General features: G+C 41.9%; 1 protein-coding gene across 1 annotated transcript in view; it reads right to left on the bottom strand.

Moving 5' to 3' along the window:
• The window catches only part of MYO18B (myosin XVIIIB), a 268,281-nt gene that overhangs the window by 155,496 nt on the left and 93,999 nt on the right, over positions 1-18,786 (bottom strand). Inside the window, exons 20-21 of the mRNA XM_034948321.3 lie at positions 6,813-6,878; positions 801-929 (exon numbers count right to left, since the gene is read on the bottom strand). Of these exons, the coding sequence (XP_034804212.2) occupies positions 801-929; positions 6,813-6,878 (195 nt within the window). The remainder of the gene's footprint in view (positions 1-800; positions 930-6,812; positions 6,879-18,786) is intronic.

The raw sequence follows: 18,786 nt of genomic DNA, 5'->3' as shown, positions 1-18,786 counted from the left end.
GGGTCTGAAACTCTATTCCACATCATTCCAAGGTATGAGCTACATGAGCACAGAAGGTCAGTGGGGTTGCCCACAATATGTTCATTATTCACGGTCTCATCATTTTTCTCTTTCTGCCAAGTACATATACTTGAGTTTACAAGTTCACATAAACTGGAGGCACATACAACAAGACTCCATTCTAGTAGTAGCAGTAATTAAGAATAACAATTCTAAGGTAATAGCAGCTAGAGTTTATTGAGCAATTACTATGTGCCATGTACTGTATTAAGTGCACATCATTTCATCTCACCTTCACCCAGCTACTAAGAGGTAGAGGTGGAATTCGAACATATATAATACTTGTTCCCAGAGCCACGTGGTTTTCTCTCTATTGTGCAGCTACAGAGAGGAAATTCAGTCTCCAGAGATCTCTGAAGATGGTGACCCTAAATGGGTCAGTGCTTCAAGCTTGACTTGGCCTTTGGTCCCCAAAACCTCAGTGGCTGGGCCCTGGTCATGCCCTGTCTGCTGACCTGTGAAAGTGAATTTCTCCAGAAACAAGACAGGTTGAAGTCATGAATCAGCCCAGGAGGGCTTGGACAACCTCATGGCTACCTAGCGCAAGGCCGACCTCATGGATAATTTGATGTCAATGTCCCAGAAACGGTCATAACATCTTGCAAAGCCTCACTTAAAGTCTCACTGCTCAGGTTGGATCCTTGGACCCGGTGCACCGGTATCATCCTGAAAGACAGGCAGACCCTATGCCTGCTCCAGACCCGTTGGATCAGACTCCTCATGGGAACAGCATGCAGTACCTTCAGCTTCTTGAATTCCTGGCGAGACAGAAAGCCCTTGCAAGCCGCCTGGAAGAGAACGATGCTCTGAGATACCAGCTTCTCTCGCTGCTTCTCAAGCCTGGAGATCACACCTGCCTTGAGAAAAACCTGGGAAGAGGGAAAGTTTCAGGTGAGTCCTCTGCTGAAGAAGGTTGTCTACAATGGGGGGGTGCTTGCAAATCAGACCCCACTTCTCTTGCACCCACCTGCAATATTTGTTGGCAGTTGCCCTTTAAGTGGGAGGTAGGGGAGTCTAAATTATCAAAGCATTTTGTCTGCTGATGGCTCCTCTCTCCCTTCCCCTAGGCCCTGGATACTCAGTGTGGTCCACGCACCAGCAGCATTGGCACCACCTGGGTGCTTGTTGGAAATGCAAAATCTCGCACTCCATTCCAGACCTGCTAAATCAGAACCTGCACTTTAACACAATTCCCCGGGGATTCCTGTGCACGTTCCTTTGAGAAGCACAGCTAGCATGGACTTGCCTAAACTGTTCTGTGCACGGTCACCACCTGGAAAGTGCAGTACATGCAGATTCCCAGGCCCCAGGAAAGGCTGGGTTGTGGGTTTAGGGCCAGGCCTGGGAATGTGAATATTTCGGGTAAGCACCCACAGCAATCTGAGTGAAGCAGTGGCTTAGAAACAACTCACTCCAGCCGGGCGTGGTGGCTCATGCCTGTAATCCCAGCACTTTGGGAGGCTGAGGTGGGCGGATCACCTGAGGTCGGGAGTTCGAGACCAGCCTGACCAACATGGAGAAACTCCGTCTCTACTAAAAATACAAAATTAGCCAAGTGTGGTGGTGGATGCCTGTAATCCCAGCTACTCGGGAGGCTGAGGCAGGAGAATCGCTTGAACCCAGGAGGCAGAGGTTGCGGTGAGCCAAGATAGTGCCATTGCACTCCAGCCCGGACAAAACTCCATCTCAAAAAAAAGAAAGAAAAAAGAAACACCTCAGTCCAGCCTTGTAAGGAGGGGCAGAGACAGTGGGGGAAGGGATGGCAGTCCTCTTGGTCTGGAGAGGATGGGGCTGGGCTGGTGCCACCCACAGAGATGCTGAGGGATCTAGCAGAAAACAGCTCTCAGTACACGATTTCCAGGCCGTAGCTCATCAATAATGGATGATGGCCTCTGCAGCACTCTGATCAATGCCTCCTCGGCACCCCACAGAGCCACCTTCTAGTAGATTGCAGGGAACAGGAATGAGGGAAGCTAGGACCCCAGGACTGACTGTCAGCAAAAGATTAAGGCAGAGAGTCCTGGAGGTTTGAGTTAAATACTTTTCTGCGAGAACCTGAAGCTTCTGGGCCAGGCCTGCTCCTGCCAATGCGCAAGGGTAGCTCTGGTTTGCTTTGGTCATTTTCTCAACTTCCCAGAGGCAGAGGAAAAATGCTCTTATGGTGGGATTTGAGTCAGTGACAGGGGAAGGAGTCATTTTTCTGATGCCCTTATGCTGCTTATTTCTAAAAAGAGTCCCATGTGTTTCTTTGTCACATGTGGTTTATAATCCCAGAGGGGGTTATCTGGAGACACTGGATAACTCTGTATTCATTGATGACATTATCAATTAATGGATAACATTTAGGGGGCACTTACTGTGTTTTGGAACTGGACTAAATAACCACTCGACATGCAGGTAAAACACTTTACATGCCTAATCCTATATGGTAGTTATGATGATTCTCACATTTTATGGAGGAAAAAACTAAGGCTGAAAAAAAAAGGCATTTGCCCACGATCCATTACAAGCAAGTGGCAACACTAGGATTTATTTTCCTCTATCTGACTTCAGACAAGGGTACAATTATCACTGAATAGCATGAACATTACACGCATCTACATTTTCCAAAGTGCTTTCTCCTAGGTCTCTTTTTAATACTCAAACAGCTCTATGAGGAATGTACTGGCTCAGGCAGGTTATGAAATTGACTCAAGTTTGCATAATCAGTTGCCAACAAAGCTGAGACCTGAGCCCAGAACTTCAGGTTTATTTCCTGCACCCATTCTCAATGTCTGTCAACATGAAGCTGCCTTTTCTTATCCATTATGATACAAGCACTTGAAGTGCGAGGTTCAACTGCAATTTGATTCCAGGTGGAACAAAGGGTCTCGATCAATTCTCCATTACCCTAAACCCTATTTTTCGTAATGGAGACCACTCATCTCTGACCATCCTGCACTATGCCTTTTCTCAATGGGAAAATAAAAATTAGCATGCCCAGTTGGTACTAACTCTGTTTCCTAACCCTCCACGGCTTTGCAGAACACTTCCTATCAGACAGGGCCACCAAGACCATTAGTCTCATTGAAATAAAGACACAATTGGCTCATTACCTATCAGATTGCTTCAATAATGACTGTATTAATTTCACAAGCTAGTGAGTCCCAAAAGCTGCTATAAAAAAAAATCAATGATCAAAGTTATGACAGCACCAGTTCGTATATTACAATAGATGGCGGGTGCTGCCAAAACCACTATTGATTATGAAGCTTTCATTAAAAAGATAATTGGAAACAACCATACACAGAATGGGAATAAGCCTTTGCAGAATCTTATCTCAATTTCTCTCTGGTTTTTTGTTTTTTGTTTTTGTTTTTTTTTTGCCTTTTAAGAGCATACTGCCGACCAGAAGGCCGACTGCACGTGGAATCACACCTTTCCCACAAATGCCATGGCCCTCAGCACAAGCCTTGATAAGGCGCCAGAGGCTGAAAAATCACGAAGAAAAATCTAAATTATTTGCTTTTCATGGGTCCAGCAGCTTATCGGATGCAAACAGAGTGTAACATCCCCAAAGCCCCACTTTTAAGGAATCCATGGGGGACAAAACCATGCAAACTGTTTTTCCTCTAACAATGCTGAAGGCCCAGGTTTTAAAAAAATCTGATATGGAAACAGCTTCCATATCTGGTACCGCCAAGGAATTAGCTCCTCTCCTCTTAGTCACTTTACAGATTAGAGGAGTTTAATTCTTTAAACATTAAAATGTTATCCTGCTTGATAAGCCTCTTGCCTCACTGACAAATGTATTCAAAAAGTAGTGACAGCCACCCCCTGTTAAATGACACTTTATGGATACCCACAGCCATCTTGGAAGGTAGAAAGTAATGGCCCCATTTTACAGATAACTGAGGCTCAGGGAAGTTAAACCAGTCACTGAAGATTCACACAGTTAGGAAGTGGTGGAGCCTGGGTGTGGACTGGGTCAGCCGATTCTCTTGTCCCCTGAGCTTCATAGCCTTCTCCATTATTACATGCCAATCCTGCAATGCGTAAGATGCTGCATCTGCCCTTAAAGGTCTCAGTATCCCCCAGCCTGGCCTCCAAAAGGACACATTGACTTTGATTTGCTTTTGACAGTTTCTCAGTCAATACCAAGTATTATTCAATAATAGTCATATTTTATTATCTGAATGTTTAGGTGTACAGACTTCTTACTCCTACCACTGTAAACTGCATGTAACGACTGTTTTCTTTCTTCTTCTGCAAGAGCTGCCAGGATCATAGGCACTGATTTTCATATTTATGACATAACTGAGTCATTATCTAGACCAGTGGTTCTCAGACTTGAGAGTGCATTGGAATCACCTAGAGGGCTTGTTATACAGATTGCCAGCCCTGCCCCCCTCCAGAGTTTCTGATTTACTAGGTCTGGGGTGTTTCTAGCAAGCTGTTGGGCGATGCTGATGCTGCTGGTCCAGGGCCCATACTTTGAGAACTGCTGGTCTAGAAGGATGAAGTTCCTGGAGCTGAAGAACAATTCCACAGATTCAGGACCGTAAAGATCCATCTGTAAAGAATATGTCATGTACAGTCATGCACCGCCTAATGACATTTCCGTCAACAATAGACGCATACACAACAGCGAGCCCATAACATTATAATACCATATTTTTACTCTACTTTTTCTATGTTTAAATACTCAGATCCTTACTCTACTTTTTCTATGTTTAAATACTCAGATCATTACCATTGTATTACAACTGCCTACAGTATTCAGTGCAGTCACATGCTGTACAGGTTTGTAGCTTAGAAGCAATAGGCTGTGCCATCTAACCCAGGTGCGTGGTAGGCTATCCCATCTGTGTTTGTGTGAGTACACTCTGTGATGTTCCCACAGTGAAGAAATTGCCTAACCACTCATTTCTCAGAATGTATCCCCATTGTTAAGCCACACGTGACTGCATTTCCATTCATAAACAATAGGACCCAGAGTGTATGGAGAAGACCCTGGCATTTGGACCAATGCAGGTTTGCGTGGAGTCTGAACCCTTGGCTACAGATAGGATCTTGAAAAGAGGCTTATTTCCCAGGGGCACAGCTTCCTCATCTGTAAAGCAGGAACACACTTGATATCTCACAGAAGACTGTGAGTGAGGAACAAAGAATGACAAAATGTGAAGTTGCCTCACATAGTGCGTGGGAGTCCAGTAACTGACAGGTTTACTCTCTCTATTGAAAAAGGCTTCAAAGACTTGGGATGCTGCAACTCCTATCAGGATAAAGTATCTTGAGATCACAGCGGAATAACAGGTTCCACCATATACCTTAGCAGGACCAAGAGGCCAGTGGGGAGACACTAGTGTGTTTAGGGTGGGCTGAGGGGTGGTAGCCAGTGTAGATGACTGTGAGCTCCCCGAGGAAAGGACCGCTCTCACGGATGCATATGATAGGGAGGGCTCCATGAAGTACAAATAGCCAATAATGCCACCCTGGTGGGCTCCTGGAGAGCAGAACTCTCCCAGCACCTCACATAGCTCCTGGAGGTGGAAGGCCATTGACAAAGTTTTCTTAGATGGCATTCATCGACCAGTAAGTAACTAGGTGGGGAAATGTGTGGAGTAGTCTTTCTTTTGGTCTGTTCCTCTCCAGTTTTCCTTCCCTCCCTCCCTCCCGCCTTCCTTCCTTTTTTTTTTTTTTTTTTTGAGACACAGTATTGTTCTATTGCCCAGGCTGGAGTACAGTGGCACGATCTCAGCTCACCGCAACCTTCGCCTCCCGGGTTCAAGCGATTCTCCTGCCTCAGCCTCCCAAGTAGCTGGGATTACAGGCGCACACCACCACGCCCAGATAATTTTTAAATTTTTTGTAGAGATGGGGGTTTCACCATGTTGGCCAGGCTGGTCTCGAACTCCTGACCTCAGGTGATCTGCCCGCCTTGGCCTCCCAAAGTGCTGGAATTACAGGCATGAGCCAACACGCCCGGCCTCTAGTTCGTATTTCTAAGCTGTGTCCCTTTCCCCTGCCCCCACTCCTTGGTCCTTGAGTTTACAATCTCCGTGCCCCACTTCCCAAACTATAATCCATGGAACACTAGCTCCAGAAGATGGTACTAGGTATTCCACACAAACAAAAGGCTGGGGGTTCCACAGTCAAATAGTTTGAGAAACCCTAAATACCATGTATCCCACCTTGAAAACTTCAGCATATATAAGCATATCGGGGAAGTGTGAAATTCTGTTCTAAACATCTGAGCATATTTGGAAGAGCTTTTGGCTCAACACCAGTTTGGGAAAAGCTATTTCTGTCAACCTGAAAAATCACGGGCTTTCTTCTCAAGCCCCTTCTTTCTTTTCCCTTACTGCTGCTCATCAGCTATGACTATAGCTGTGTTAGAGCTGGTTGCAAAGTAGAAGTTAAAAGGCTGTGAGTGAAGATGAGCAGTTCTTCTCAGGTTTTATGGCAGCTCTTTCTGAGACTCAGAAGGTCATCTTGAGGACCAGAATGCTAATTCCTCCAAACCACTTGGGGTCCCCAGGAGTGAAGCCTCCAAGAAATGATATTTCCCAGTGTGATTTCAACTCATATTATGACATTGTCTCTCCGGGACCTTGTAAGATAGGCAGGGCAGAAAATCATTAGCTCTACCTTCAGTTTGGGAAAAAGGAGACGTACAGAGATAATAGACAATTGAGGTAGGACAAGAATAAGGTCATCTCTGGGTCCCTGATGTGATGGGCAGAATGTTGTAAGAAAGCAGCTCTACTCACTTGGCTGTGCCCCACAGCCACCGCCTTCTTTTCCAGATCCAGGGTCTCCAGGAGCTCCTCCACGGCCTGGGGAGAAAAGAAGAGAGAAGTTAGACAGCATAGAAGGTAGGAGGATCCTAAAGGGGAAAGTCAAGCTGGCTCGATGGCTGATGCGCCAGGACGGAGGATGACCCCACATGTCTGTGAGCTTTGGCTAACAGAGCCCCACCTCACACAGGAAGGTGCAGGTGCTGAGCACCTACTGTGTGCCATCCACTCTGCCTTCATACACACACCAATTTGTTTCATCCTCCTATTTTACAGAGCAGAAAACCAAAGATACGAAATGAAATAAAGGATGCAGCTGTTAGGGAAATCAGTACAGAGGTTCCTCGAATAATTAAACATAGAATTACTAGATGATCTGGCCATCCCACTTGTGTGTATATACATAAATGAACTGAAATCAGAGTCTTGGCCGGGCGCGGTGGCTCACGGCTGTAATCTCAGCACTTTGGGAGGCTGAGGTGGGCGGATCACGAGGTCAGGAGATCGAGACCATCCTGGCTAACATGGTGAAGCCCCGTCTCTACTGAAAATACAAAAAATTAGTCGGGCATGGTGGTGGGCGCCTGTAGTCCCAGCTACTCGGGAGGCTGAGGCAGGAGAATGGCATGAACCTGGGAGGTGGAGCTTGCAGTGAGCCGAGACTGCATCACTGCACTCCAGCCTGGGCAACAGAGCGAGACTCCGTCTCAAAAAAAAAAAAAAAAAAAGAAAGAAATCAGGGTCTTGAAGAGATATTTATACATTTGTGTTCATAGCAGCATTATACTCAATACCCAAAATGTGGAAGCAACCCAAATGTCCATTGATGGATGAATGGATAAACACTATGTAGTCTATCCATACAATGGATTATTATTCAGCCTTAAAAAGGAAGGAAATTCTGACACATGCTACAACATGGATGAACCTCAAGGACATTATTCCAAGCCAAATAAGTCAGTCACAAAAGGACAAGTACTGCATGATTTCACTTATAAAGGAGGTACTTAGAGTAACCAAATTCGTGGAGACAGAATAAAGAATTATGGTGGCTAGGGGTTGGAGACAGGGGGAAATGAAGGCTTATTGTTTAATGGGTATAACGTTTCAGTTTTGCAAGAGGAAGAGCGTTGTGCAGATGGATGTTGTGATAGTTGCACCACACTGAGAATATACTGTCACTGAACTGTATGCTTAAAATGGTTAAGATTAACTTTTATGTTATATATATTTTAATACACACACACAACAAAAACTAAATGAAGGGGCTTTTTTTCAAGATTACAAGTTTGCACACAGGGCAGAGACAGATTCCCATTAAGTTCTTTCTGGCCACAGCTATGTCTTGAACAGTACTGCGTGCCTAGTAATTCACTAAGTCCTCCTGTGATAGCCTCCCCGCTCTATGCTTCTCTCATTGCTCTTGCTGGTGACTGCCTCACTCCCACAAATATTTGCTAAATAAATGACATGGTCAATAACCTCACCTGCCTGATCTACATTATGGCAGAGGAGCCTGTGTTTTCTGTACGCACTATAGTACTATTCTTTTTTTTTTTTTTTTTTTTTTTTTTTTTTTTTTTTTTTTTTTTGAGACGGAGTCTCGCTCTGTCACCAGGCTGGGATTCTCCTGCCCCAGCCTCCCAAGTAGCTGGGACTACAGGCATGTGCCACCACGCCCGGCTAATTTTTGTATTTTTCATACAGACGAGGTTTCACCATGTTAGCCAGGATGGTCTCCATCTCTTGACCTCATGATCCACCTGCTTCAGCCTCCCAAAGTGCTGGGATTACAGGTGTGAGCCACTGTGCCCAGCCTATAGTACTGTTCTATACACACAGTAGGAGCCCAATAGATATGATGACTGAATGAATAAACACCCAAACCAGAGAGATTCCATAGGGAGGAAAAGCAGCCCCATGCAGGAGAAACAATTTTACTCAAAGAGATTTCTGGATGCAGCATGGACCAATCGCCATTTAATGGAATCTTCCCCTTGTCAAATAGTGGTGCAGGCTTTGAAACAATCAGCCAGAGATTTGGACTCTCAGATAAACCCAGGTTGTGCCTGGTTGCTTAGTGACTGCCAATTCCCCTCCCACCCACCCTCATACTACCCCCTCATTGGTCTTTCACTCACTGAAAATCAGAAAGTCTATTTTAAGAATAAACTGTCAGAAAAGTAATTGCAATGCTCAGGAAGCAAAAGGTATTATGAGGCTGGAGTAATTTAGTAAATGAGTTTCAATTCCATGGGTCAAAGACATCACAGAAAACTTCCTAAGATATCAAAAAAAAAAATCCTTATTAAAAGTCTAGTCCCAGACTGCAATCAGGAAGGAAGCTCCATCTTCCAACCTCCTAGAAGAACATTCCATGACACTCTTCCAAAATGTCGGTGGTTTCACTTATCACATTTTAGCCAAACATGTTCCAAGGGAGCTGTAGGTGGTAGAAATGAATAAAACCAATATATCCAAAATATAATGCCTTTTTTCTCTACATAAGAAGAAAAAAAAATAAAAAATTGACTGAAGATAAGATGGATGAATTTTTAAAAGGAAATATATGACCAATGAAATTTTTCTAAGTGTACCTTGGAGGTAAAGTCTATGGCAGATGTTTTGGGGGAAAAAAAATCATGATCCAGAGTTAGATCCATCTGGGTTCAGATCTTGGTTTTATCACTCCATAAACTGTGTGGCCTTGGGGAAGTGCTTTACTCTGAGCCTCAGACTCCATTCAGAAAGATGGGGACAATAACGGCACCTGTTTCAGAAAATTCTGAGGCTGTGCTTGTGCAGGGCTACATAGCACCTGGCATATAGTAAGCACTCAATAAATGTTAGGAGTTATTTCATCCTTATAGTCACCTCTGTTTTGGTCAAAACCTTGGAACAGTGCTGCAAAACATGAATGAAGGCCCCCATTTCTCAGATACACTTCAAACCCTGCCAAAGCACATGCTCAACCCACCATAACTGAGGCTCCTTTTCCAGCTCTTTGCTTTCTGAGAACTCTTTAGATGTCTATGTAGCTGAGAATATTAGCCCTAACACAGATATTCTGTTCTGTTGATCTCATTTTACATACAACAAAGCTTGGATTCAAACAGTGGCATGAGTCGGTAAGTGCAGGTATTAAATTATACAACTGACCCTCTTCCCCACCTGCAAAGTGGTGAGAATATTCCCTGCCTGGACCATACAGCAATTCAGAGAATTAATTGAAACTATATGAAAAGGACTTTATAAATTACTTTGCACTTAAATGCTGTTATTTTTATCCCCATTTAACATCACAATTAGATTGAACCATACGAAACTGTCATTGGTTTAGGTCAAATATCAATCACTTCATTTAGTTCAACATAACATAACCATTGTCCAACAACCAGTTGGTGGAAAAAGACACAGCAAGGATCCAAGTGACTGTTAAGAAATTCCTCCTTGTTCTGTGTCTTTATGGAATCACCTCTTCCATGTACTGGAATTGCCCAGGTAATTGAAACTTATCCTTTGCAGCATAAAATGCTGCTTTTTCGTGAGTCAAATGTGGCCATTTTGCTCCAAGAAAACACAGTTTTCAGTCTGTTTTTGAGTCTGAGCCCTGCTCCAACTGCTTTACACGTAACTTGTTTTGTTTCCAACTTTCTGCAGCAGGTACTAATTCATGCCCATTTTACAGAGGAAGAAAGTGAGGCCCAGTGCAATTAAATGACTTGGCAAAGCTCACGTGTTTAGGAAGTGATGGTAGGGGGTTTGAACCCAAGGAATCAGCTCCTGATCTTTTCTCCACCCTCCAACGCTGGGATCAGTTCCACCACTCACTAGCTGTGTGACCCTGAGCAAGCCTCTCCTCCTCTCTGGTCTTCAGTTTGCTTTCTACAACATGGTGTAATCACGCCTGTCCCACAAGGATGTAGTGGAGATTTAATAAGGTCATATAAGTAGCATATAAGGGAGATATTTCCAGAATGGTGGAGCTTAAAAAATCCTCTCCCCTCCCCCCAAAACAAGATAAATATGGATAAAATTTCCAACAACCACAGGTTCAATACTCTGGAAATTGGACAATGGGATACAACAAAATGAGAAGCATTTATTCAAGAAAACCTATTGGATCTCAGGTAGAAACAGTGAGAGTTTGTGGCAATATTGATTACAGGTTCTCCCACTCACCACCCACCCCAGCTCTGTCTCTCTCTCTGCAGTAGTTCTTCCAGGGTGAGGCAGCTGTGAAAAACAACAGCTTTGCTTCCAGAAGGGGCTCACCTATATGGAGCAAAGCATGGAAAAAACCCACACCTGGGAGCATTGTCAGAAACAGTAGCAATTTTGGCAGGAAACAAATGAGGAAGGCCAATGGCACAGCTAAGCCTAAGGTTGTTGTCCTGATCGAGGCAAGCACTGGACCTTAAACATGCCAGAAATTTAACAGGAGACACAGGAAATAGGACAGCCACAGTGGGCTTGATAAGTTCCCACATATTCCTGGCTCCAGGCTAAACACAAGAATAAGAGAGACTGGAAAAGGCCCTGACTATCTACATATCCCTATTTATTTGAACATGAAGCCATGTGTACAGGCAGAAACTATGTGAAAGGGCCAAACAGAACGTAGAGGTTGAAGCATAACTGGGAACTGCCTGAATGCTGAGTACATTTCCCAACCCCCACACGGATCCAACAGGAAAATGGAAAAGCCTCAAATATTCAAGATGTTTGATAACAACCTCTGCTGACTCTAAGCTATGCAGACATAGGAGCAACTCCTGGGAAGTCAGATTTAAAATAAAAACACAAATTTTTAAAAATTGGGCAGAGATATCAGTGGTCCCACACCATGAGGAGACAGATCCTGTAATTTTAGTCAAGACAAGTTATAATACTAAATGATTAAGAAAAGATCAGAATGAAGACTTGCTATAATGTATCATCTAAGATGTCCAGTCTTCAGCAAAAATGACAGGATGTGCAATAAACGTAAAATTATGATCCAAACTAAGGGTGAGGGGAAACAGTAGAAAGTATCTTTGTGGGTTCAGAATTTGGACTTAACAGCCAAACACTTCAAAACAGCTATTATAAGTATGTTCAAAGAACTAAAAGAAACAATGCTTAATGAATTAAAGGACAGTGTAATGATAATGACTCCTTAAATAAAAAATGTCAATAACAAGATAGAAATTGTTTTTAAAAGATCCAAATGGAACTTCTTCATTTGAAAAGTAAATTAACTGAAATGATAAATTCACCAAAGGGACTCAACAACAGATCTGAGATGTCAGATGAAAGAGTCAGCAAACTTGAAAATAGATCAATAGAAACTATCCAATTTGAAGAACGGAGAGAAATAGGAACGAGGAAAAATAAATAGAGCCTCAGAGATATGTATGGCAAATCAAGCGTGCCAATATATGCACAACAGGAGTCTCAGAAGAACAGGAGAAAGACAAAGATTTTAAAAAGTATGAAAAATGATGGCTAGAAACTTCCCAAATTTGACACCCCCCCCCCAAAAAAGTCTATGCATCCTAGCGGGTCATTGAATTCCAAATAGGATAAACACAAAGAAGCCACCCCAAGATTTATTATAAACTATTGAAAATCTTGAAAGCAGAAAGAGAGGAATAACTTATTGTGTAAAGGGAAGCATCAAAACAATTAGTGGCTGACTTATCTTCAGAGACAATGAAGTCCAGAATGCAGTGAGATTACATGTTAGAAGTGCTGAAAGGAAAAAACAAACATGTCAATCAGGAATTCCGTATATGGCAAAATTATTCTTCAAAAATGAAGGTGAAGTAAGGACCTTCTCAGGTAAACAAAGGCTGAGAAAACTTATTGCTATGAGACCTGCCTTACTGTTTCACTTACATTAAAGGAAGTCCTTCAGGATGAAAGGTATCATATCATACGTAATTCAAATACTTAAGGACTAAAGAGCATAGGAAAACAAAAACACATAGGAAAATGTAAAAATCTTCATTTTTTTCCTTTGCTTCCCTTAACTTACCTAAAAGACATAAGATTAAATAAAAGAAAATCATAAAGCTTCATTGTTGATTTTTTAACATATATAGATGTGATCTGCAGTTATCCCTCAGTATCCATGGAGAATTGGTTCCAGGACCGCCAAAGGATACAAAAATCTGCAGATGCATGAGTCCTTTATATAAAATGGCACAGTATTTACAAATAACCTACTCATATCCTTCTGTATACTTTAGATTACTTATAATACCTAATAGAATGTAAAATGCCATACAGATAGTTATTATATTGTGTTGTTTAGGGAACCGTGACAAGAAAATAAGTCTGTATATGTTCAGTTCAGACACAACCATCCTTTTTTTTCCAAATATTTTCAGTCAGTTGTTGGTTCAGTTCATGGATATAGAACCCACAGATACATATGGAGGGTAGACTGTGTATTACAATAGTATCACTAAGGTAGGAGGAAGACGTGAGCTATATTGGAGCAAAGGTTCTATATTTTCCCAGAATTAAGTTAGTATTAACCTGAAGTGGAGCATCTTGAATTACAATACATATTGTAATCCATAGAACAATCACTAGAAGGGGTGTTCAAATGGCCCCTTGGAAAATACCTAGTTTACACAAAAGAAGGAAGTGAAGGAGGAGAGAACTAAAAGAAGGCGTGAAGCCCATACAGAAAATAGCAAAATGGCTATAATGTAAATCACATTACAGATCAATATATTGAACACCTTAATAAAAAGGCAGAGATTGTCAATCTGGATTTTGTAAAAAGATTCAACTATATACCATCTGTAAGAGATGCAGTTAGATACAAAGATAGGTTGGAAGGGGGAAAATGAAATAAGATCTATCATGTAAACACTAAACATAAGATAGCTGGAGTGGCTATACTAATATCAGACAAATTTTGTTTTAAATTTTGTTTAAAATTGAAAACAAAAATCATTACTAGAAACAAAGGGAGACATTTTATAGCAACAAAGGGTTAATCCATCCAGAAGATACGGCATTATAAATATGTCTGTACCTAACCACAGAGCCCCAAAACACATGAAGCAAAAATGCATAGAATGACAGGATAAATAGAAAATTTAACATTAATAGTTGGAGAGCGTAATACCTGACTCTCAATAATTTACAGAACAATTAAACATAAACGAGAGCAACATGCCAGGCACAGTGGCTCACGCCTGTTATCCCAGGACTTTGGGACACTGAGGCCAGAGGATTGCTGGAGCCCAGGAGGTCGAGACCAGACTAGGCAACACAGTGAGACCCTATCTCTAAAAAACAAAATCAGCCAGGTGTGGTGGCATATGCCTGTAGTCTGAGCAACGCAGGGGGCTGAAATAGGAGGATCGCTTGAGCCCAGGAAGTCAAGGCTGCAGTGAGCCATAATCGTGCCACTGCACTCCAGCCAGGGCAACAGAGCAAGAGCCTGCCCTGTCTCAAAAAAAAAAATAGCAATGATATATAAGACTTGAACAATACTATCAACCAAATTGCCCCAACTAACATCTATAGACTACTCAACAACCACAGAATACATGTTTTTTATAAGCACACTTTGAACACTCTCCTAGATATATATTAGGCCACAAAATAAGTCTCAATAAAACAAACAAAAATAAATTTAAAAGTACTGAAATCATATAACATATGTTCTCAAACTAAAATGGAATTAAATTAGAAACCAACAAGAAAAAAGGTAAGAAAGTTCCAAATATGTAGAAATTAATACACTTCTTAATAAACAACGGGCCAAAGAAGAAATCACACTAGGAATTAGAAAATATCTTGAACTAAATGAAAATTTTTGTGTGATGCAGCCAAAGTAGTACTTTGAGGAAAATGTATGCTTTAACCATGTATATTGGAAGAGGAGAAGGATTTTGAACCAATAATTTGAGCAAGATTCCATTTTAAGAAACCAGGAAAAGTAGAGAAAACTCAAATCAAGTGAAAGGAAGGAAGTAACATAGAGTGGAAATCAATAGAAGACAATAGAACCAAAGAAAACAGAAAAACAACAGAGAAAAAAATCAGTGAAATCAAAAATTTGTCCTTTGAAAAGACAAAACTGATGAAGTTTATTTACACTGACCAAGGAATAAAGAGGCAGAAAGAAAGAGATGCTACTAATTAGCACAGTCAGACCAATAGAATGAATTTAGATTACGAAAATAAACTCTTTATTTATGGCCAATAAATGTTTGACAAAGGTTCCAACACAATTCACTGGGAGAAATGATAATAGTCTTTCCAACAAATGATACTGGGACAACTGAATATCCATATGCAGAAAGATGAATATAGGCATGTATGTTACACCATACACAAAATTAACTCACAACAGATCAAATGTCTACACGGAGGAGCTAAAACTACAAATCTTGTAGCGGAAAATGGGAGAATATCTCTGTAACCGAGGGGTAGGTAAAGCGTTCTTAGATATGAAAAAAGCACCAGTCACTTAAAAAATTAGTAAACTGAACTTCATAAAAATCTCTGTGCATCATTATGAAAATGAAAAGACAAGCCACAGGCTGGAAGAAAATATTTTCAAAGATACATCTGATAAATAATTATGTCTAGAACAAATAAAGAACTAGTACAACTCTATAAGATAAACAGCCTAATTAAAATGGGCAAAAAAAATAGAGATTTCACAAAAAAAGAGATAAAACGGCTACTAGGCACATGCAAAAAAAAAAAAAAGTCAACATCATTAGGGAAAATGCAAATTAAAAAACCACAATGAGATGCCGCTTTGCACACAACAGAATGGCTTGAATCAAAAAGGCAAACAATTCCAAGTATTGATAAGGATAGAAAATGAAACCCTCATACATTGCCAGTGAGGATGAACAATGGTAGAGCCACTTTGAAAAATAACTTGACAGTTTCTTTAAAAGTTATATTTAAAACTTAAACATAAATTTACCATATAACCTAGCAATTCTCCTCCAAGAATGCACCCAAAAAAAGTAGAAACATGTTTCTATGCAAAGACTGATATGCAAATGTTCACAACATCCTTTTTCATAATAGTCAGAAAATCAAAAACTATCCAAATGTATTTAGAGATGATCAGTTGATTAAATATCTACTACTATTAATCAAAAAATATTTTATCTTAACAATTATTTGAGGTTTTTAAGGCAAATATTAAAGCCTTCATTGTATAGAAGGGGCATTAAAAGCCATAGAAATAGTAAAATTACTATTTTTACAACAAAATCATCATTGATTACATTTATTATTTACTCTGTGTATATGAAAGTCACCATGTCAATACGTTAAATTGCTCAATCCTCCTATCAACAGTATTAGAAACTATTAGTATGCCATTTTAAGATAATAAAACTAAGTCAAAGAAAGGCTGAGTGACTTGTCAAATGTCACACAGCCAGTGAGCAGATTAGACACAGTATGTGCTCAGAAAGCCTGACTCCAGAATCTGTATCCTTAACCTGTTAAGCTATCCCACTTCGAATTCACAACTAGTAAGATTCATTCAATGAAGCATCCCAGGCATTGAGCATAGATGGGTCATCGTCTTCACTGTAAGTCAACATTACACCTCAGCAAACATGGCTCTTGGCAAACCTGAGATCTCTCCACCTTAAGTAGGAAAATTCCGATAGCCTGTGTCAAATTGAGCCCAGATTTTGGGGTCTAACTGATTTCAGTCACATCCAACCCACAGCCCCCACTTACAGAGTTCCATTGTTTCCTAGAATTTTGCAAAGAGCTTTCTCTCCAATGTTCAAGAAGAGTGTACCCAAAAAGCATATGGGCTGACATCTCACATTTGGCTGTATATGCCAGACAGGCAGAGAGACTCCAGAAATAATGAAGAGCCATAGCTGCAAAGTGCTTCCCCAACTCACTCCTCAATGAACAGTTTGATATGAAGAATCTGTGTCTATGGAATAGGATACTCATCCTGTGAACCATTTGGCTGCCGTTCATATAGCACCTGCCCCCATGAAGCCCACACCATGGTCCAATGGCTTCCATATGTTGAGCTCCTATAATGTACCAGACACTTTGCTATGCCATACTATATGTTGCCTATGGTCATACAGCTATCAAGTATCAAGGGCGTGGATTCATAGAGAGAGATATGGAAGAAGACACAATTTGAACTCAAGTCTATCTGACTCTAAATCACATACTTTAACCACTGAGACTCTCACACAAGTGGCCAAATCATTCCATAAGGGTGCTAACTGTGTCTGTTTTTTAACTATTTATGCTCAAGCCTATAAATGAAATGCCTGGAAAAAGGCAGAAACTATCCAAAAACCAAATGCACATGCACACACCAATTACATTGGGTTGATTAAAATTGAGTGGAAAACATGTAAAATAATTAAAACAATAGACCCAGCTCACAGTGCACGGTGGTTCACACTTGTAATCCCATCACTTTGCTAGACCAAGGTGGTTGGATCATCTGAGGTCAGGAGTTCAAGACCAGCCTGGCCAACATGGCGAAACCAGGTCTCTACAAAAGTACTAAAATTAGCCTGGCGTGGTGGCGCATGCCTGTAGTCCCAGCTACTCAGGAGGCTGAGGCAGGAGAATCGCTTGAACCCAGGAGGCAGAGGTTGCAGTGAGCCGAGATAGCACCACTGCACTCCAGCCTGGGCAACAGAGCGAGACTCTGTCTCAAAAAACAAACAAAACAATAGACCCAAACTGGAGGGAGACAGCAAGGTGAACAAGAAAGGGATGATGAATAAATTTCAGGAGCGAAGGTGGTGGGAGCCCATGAATAATTATTCAGCACCTAGAGAGCAGACAGCTCCCTCCCTGGCCATGGGCTCATAAGAGTTTCTTCCCAGCAGATAAAGACTCTTGAGATGAATTCACAGGAAACTGGGAGTGTCTGCCAGGGTGGGAGACAGAATAACAGTGGCTGCCTTTGAGAAGATGGATTGACAGCCCTTAATTATGTTCTTCAGATCAAGTCCTCAGGGACAGAGATTTTGCCGGCTAAAATCAATCAACACTGTAGACACTTTGCGGGGAGGAGGGCAGGCCCAAGGGTTTCCTCACGTCGATCAGATAGACTTGGCAACTCCTGCTTCAGCAGCAGAAAAATGGAAGGGACCAGAATCTGGGACGTAGCCAAGGTGAGCTGAAAGAGTGCCTTCACTGACCTGCCTGAGATTCCACCCTTGTATTCACTCTATGTAGGCTTTGGTGTAGGTTAAAGCATCATCTAACTAGAGGAGGTAGCCTGGGAGACAGGAATGGAACTGAAGATGATTACAGGGAGAAGACAGGGTCATTTGGGAGGCTTCAGTATGTGCCTGGGTGTCTAGAGGAGACAGGGGACTCTGGAATAGCCAGAGGTCAGCATGAAGACACTGCTTCCTAGAGAGGACCATGGAATGGGCAGCATGGACTTTGCTTCCTTCATAATTTTGCTGAAGCCAGTCCAAGTCACAAAGATCAGGTCTGCTATGCCACGTCCCTGCTGAAACCCTTCAGAGGAGCATCACTGAACACCTGATAAAGCCCAGACTCTCTAACTTGGCTAACAAGAACCCAGAATTTGCTTCTGTCAAACTCCTCAGCCCCTTTACTTGGCACTTGGCATCTTTTATGCTCCAGCACCACGAAACTATCTATGCACCTCCATGACTCCAGATCTTTGCAATCCTGTACCCAACATGAGAATGTCCTGTAACCTTTCTCCTACTCAGTTCCTCCAGAGTGTTTCACAAACCTCATCTCAAGCATCACCTACTTCTGAAATGTCTTCCCTGAGTGCCCCACTCTCACCTCCCTTGGAAACATCAAATGTTTTAGTGACATCTCCTGGGGTGTCCCAAAGCCAGCTCTGTATGGAAGTTGCTGGTGCCTAGCACAGGATCTGGTGAAAAGCAGGCACTTGGTTAAAGTTGGATGAAATTAATGATAATTA

The sequence above is a fragment of the Pan paniscus genome, chromosome 23, assembly GCF_029289425.2.
Source record: "Pan paniscus chromosome 23, NHGRI_mPanPan1-v2.0_pri, whole genome shotgun sequence".
Classification (NCBI taxonomy): Eukaryota; Metazoa; Chordata; class Mammalia; order Primates; family Hominidae; genus Pan; species Pan paniscus.
This window is presented reverse-complemented; position numbering and strand designations above follow the sequence as displayed.